This window comes from Ruditapes philippinarum, unplaced genomic scaffold (genome assembly GCF_026571515.1).
Source record: "Ruditapes philippinarum isolate M1 unplaced genomic scaffold, ASM2657151v2 ctg9991_1_1_1_1, whole genome shotgun sequence".
In the NCBI taxonomy this organism is placed as follows: domain Eukaryota; kingdom Metazoa; phylum Mollusca; class Bivalvia; order Venerida; family Veneridae; genus Ruditapes; species Ruditapes philippinarum.
Genome location: NW_026864331.1, coordinates 29,283 through 33,226, shown reverse-complemented (window position 1 = coordinate 33,226; position 3,944 = coordinate 29,283). Strand labels below are relative to the sequence as shown.

General features: G+C 32.3%; 1 protein-coding gene across 1 annotated transcript; it reads right to left on the bottom strand.

Annotated features, from left to right (window-relative positions):
* Positions 1–2,867: 2,867 nt before the first annotated feature.
* Positions 2,868–3,679, bottom strand: LOC132725236 (uncharacterized). Its single transcript, XM_060710330.1, has one exon. It carries the CDS (start codon positions 3,618–3,620, stop codon positions 3,081–3,083), a length of 540 nt encoding a protein of 179 aa, XP_060566313.1. The 5' UTR covers positions 3,621–3,679; the 3' UTR covers positions 2,868–3,080.
* Between the last annotated feature and the right edge of the window lie 265 nt (positions 3,680–3,944).

The window sequence follows — 3,944 nt, the reverse complement described above, 5'->3', positions numbered from 1 at the left end:
AAAAAAAGGAAACTGAAACTCATTTGACTCTATCTCAATCCATTGAGAAGTTGCAACACTTTAAAATCAATTTTGATGGGAAAAAATCAACGCAAATAGTGATTTTTTGACAATTTTGAGATGTCCCCTCGTTGCCATGGTAACAAGAAATATAAGCCTTAGCATGTTGTTGCAAAGGCATTGGTCCAGTCAACATCTGTGCAAAGTTTGATTAGTATTGAAGCAGTTTTTATAGTTTGATAGCACAAAATGCTCATCAAGTAATGGGTTAAGGCAGTATATACACATGTATTATTTATTTATGAGTCTGTTAATTATTTAAGCATTTAATTTTATTTTACAATTAAATGAACGCAATTTCAAATTAAAAAATAACAAAGTAAATCAAAGTAATAAGAATACATCTCGACTTGTGACATAACAGGAAGTTTTGAGTATAGACGTCAGTATCATATAATACGATAAAAATACTCAACGGCGAGTTATTTTATATCATTACGTTCTAGACGATGGCAAAAAGAGATTAGTTGTTATCCTTAGTGTAGGTAAGTGTACCCAAGGGATTACAACAGCAATAAAAGATTACATTGTGAATGATATTTTCCTCATTTATCTTCATTTCAAGAGCATGAAACATACTTATGTGTCTTGCTGATTAACATTGTCTGAAAATGAATAATGTTATGAAAAAATGAAGATATTTATTTTTTAGAAATGACAAACGTGTGTAAAATAATATACAATTATTGACTAGTGAGCCATTGAATATGATGTGATATTCACCGGCAGAATGTCATATTGACCGAGGCGAATGAATAGTGTCATATTCAAATGCTGACTTGTCAATAATTGTTTTAATATATGTCTTATATAATTCAAAACACAAATCACCTTTTAAACTGTAAATTTAATATTTGATAAACAACATGATACAAATTACAAAAAGAAAAGCAAATAAACAACAACAAAAAAAAACAACATGTATCACGATAGTCCAATATCACAGTGATTACTGACACAACAGTACTCTAACTAAATATTCAAAATCGAATTGTGCTATTTTTGCAATTTAACTATTATTAAACAAAACAGTAGCTGCATAATGTCACTTTTGACATATATTAAAATTGATGTTAATAGTTGCATTTTGGCCAGCAATTGTAGGCATCATTGGCTGAAACCCTAAATACTGTGGGTGAGAAACACTTGAATTATGTGTCATTGGTGTATTAATAATTTGCTGCAGCGGTTGCTGGATAGGCGATTGTCTGGTATGCATAAATCCCGGGTTAATAACCGTTGGAACTGATTGTTGCAGTGGTTGCACAGGTGAAGAATAGTTATTGTTACAGTCTAAACTCCTGAGAAAGTCACCAAAATCATCATCATTTGACGTTGTGTCAGATAAATCATCCTGATTCACGTTATTCATCGGAGAGACATTTTCTGTTCCCTAAGAAAGGATTTCTTTGGCAGCTATTGATTTTTTCTTAATGGGTGGACCTTCACATGCATCACTAATTGTGTTTGACATTCGTTTTTTTGTGCTGTTATCAGTGTATCCTGAATATGTCTTCAAGCTTGTTTCAGCCTTATGGCCAGTCACACTCATTATATGCCGAGATGGCACCTGTGCCTCATCAAGCAAGTGCACTGAAGTGGCTCTTAGACTGTGGTTAGTATATGTCACCGATAAATCCGCCTTCTTACTCAAAGTCTGCATCATAGTTCCTGAAAGATACAATGTAAATGTTAAAATATGCTAATTTATTTTGCTTAATACTTATGATTATGATAATTATTATGATTTTGCTAAATATAAAATTTATAAATAAAAAAACTTAATTTAATTTTAATTAACTAAGAAAATATTGAACTTTGTGTTGATATATTTTTTATTAATTCAGTTATGAAAACTACTATAAATGTCATCTTGTTTTGTGAAAATATCTATTTCATAGTTTTCTCAAAAATATTATATAGAAAGATAATTACCAAGTTTGTTATGTCCTATTGGCGCATTGTTGAACTTCTGTATACTATTCCCACTTGTGTTCACTCTCTGGAACAGATATGGGCACTCTGAATTCAGCTGACGCTTTTACTTAACAAATGACCGTACTGGACACAGGATGCTGTCTGAAATATTAAACCAGTATTTTACAAATTATTCATACAATAGCAAAATTAAGGTTCATGTAAAAGATAATCATGAGGACAGATAAAAGATGAAATCCTTTGTAATTTGCATTGTGTATGGAGTGTTTATAAAATAAAAATTGTATATCCATTGTCGATATAATAACATTTATTATCTTTGTAATGTGTAATTTACCATATTTAAAATTTGATATGACAAAAACTTTTTGATGCAGTAATTATACAACATATAAAAACATACCTTTAATTTCATGCATATGACCTTTCGCAGTATTTGTATCATCTTGATGATTCTTAGTTTTTTCATCAGTTTTGATGTAGATATAGCGGCTACCTTCCGAATCTGTTGTCAGCCAGAAGTCAGAACATTTCAGGTCTCGCATGTTTTCCCTACCCCTTCGTCCAAAATATAACATGACATCAGCAAACACCTTTACCTTGAAAAATTAAGAAATATGCAAGTAATAAATGAACAAACTTTAAATTAGCCAATGAAAGAGACAGACTGACAGATTGTACGTATCAATAACAACAAAAAAATGGATCATTACTCTATCAAATTCTGTATAATGGTAGTCTAGAACATTTCTCACTTATGCACTTTTCATTTTTTTTTCTTTTTGCGATTCTTATAGTTCAGTATATTAGACTCTACTGTATTCATATAATTATAGAAGATCACATAAATTATAAGTCCGCCTAGCTCAATCGGTAACGCTATGGACGTAAATATTGATTTTAGTAACGTTTTTTTTGTACGATGAGGGGTTCGCACCCTAAGCAAGAAGGTTTTTTTTATTCTTTTTTTTGTTTTATTCTTTTGCTTTTCATATTCATATATGACCTACACAGTTAGTAAAAGGTTAGTATAATATGGTTAAAATACATGAATGCAGAGTTGAGATGATAATATCATAAAATTATACATGCACTGTTATAATTACCTGTAATCTTTCTGGATTTTCCAAGTCTTCCGTGAGATACAAGGACAGTTTGCGAAGGTCAGCTGTCTCCAACGGTGGATGATGATCCGTACCACCTTTGCCTTCATCTTTCAGCTTGGCAAGCATGGATTTGAACGCCAATTGTGATTTCTTGAATTGAACGTCATTGACAATGTCGGAATGTTTACCGCTGTTCTCTAAAAATCGGTTAATTCCATGTCTAATCGATATATAACTGTTCTTTTTGTACAAATCCCCTCTGGCTGTGCGAACTTCAAAAAAGAAACGTTCCAAAAGTTCATCCAAATCGTAGGCTGACAAATCTGTCCAAACAAACTGTTCATCGTAGCCTTTTTCCTCTAGATACGACTTGAAAATCCTCATAGAAGCATCCGTGGATCTTTTCGTATTTACTGCTTCCCTGTCACTAATTATCTTTCTTTTATCGCCGTCAGAAAGGGTTGGAAAACGTTTATTTTTGTTTGGTTCAGAGCCAGCGTTCTTTTCCGAAGCCATAGCAGAAGTAATAATTTGGTTACCGTATCGATTTTTGCACGCGTAGTTAACAGTCTATTATGCAGGAAACCAATCGTTACGAGTCTGCATTTCGCGCATGCGCATTCTGTGTAGGGCAAAAGCGCAATAACGATAGCATACATTTAGCGCACTTAAAGTCTTTAAAAGGCGTGATTTCAAGTTATGTCACTTAGAAAAAAGAATTTTGGGATGAATTAAAGCGGTAAGTACTTTAAACGTGAATTGATTTATTTTGTTTGTTTGTTTGATTTTACGCCTTTTCCCAACAGTATTTCAGTCATATAGCCGGGAATTGTTATTTAT

Bases quoted from the DNA above. Each gene is read 5' to 3' on its own strand.
- LOC132725236 (XM_060710330.1), bottom strand. From the start codon at position 3,620: ATGGCTTCGGAAAAGAACGCTGGCTCTGAACCAAACAAAAATAAACGT.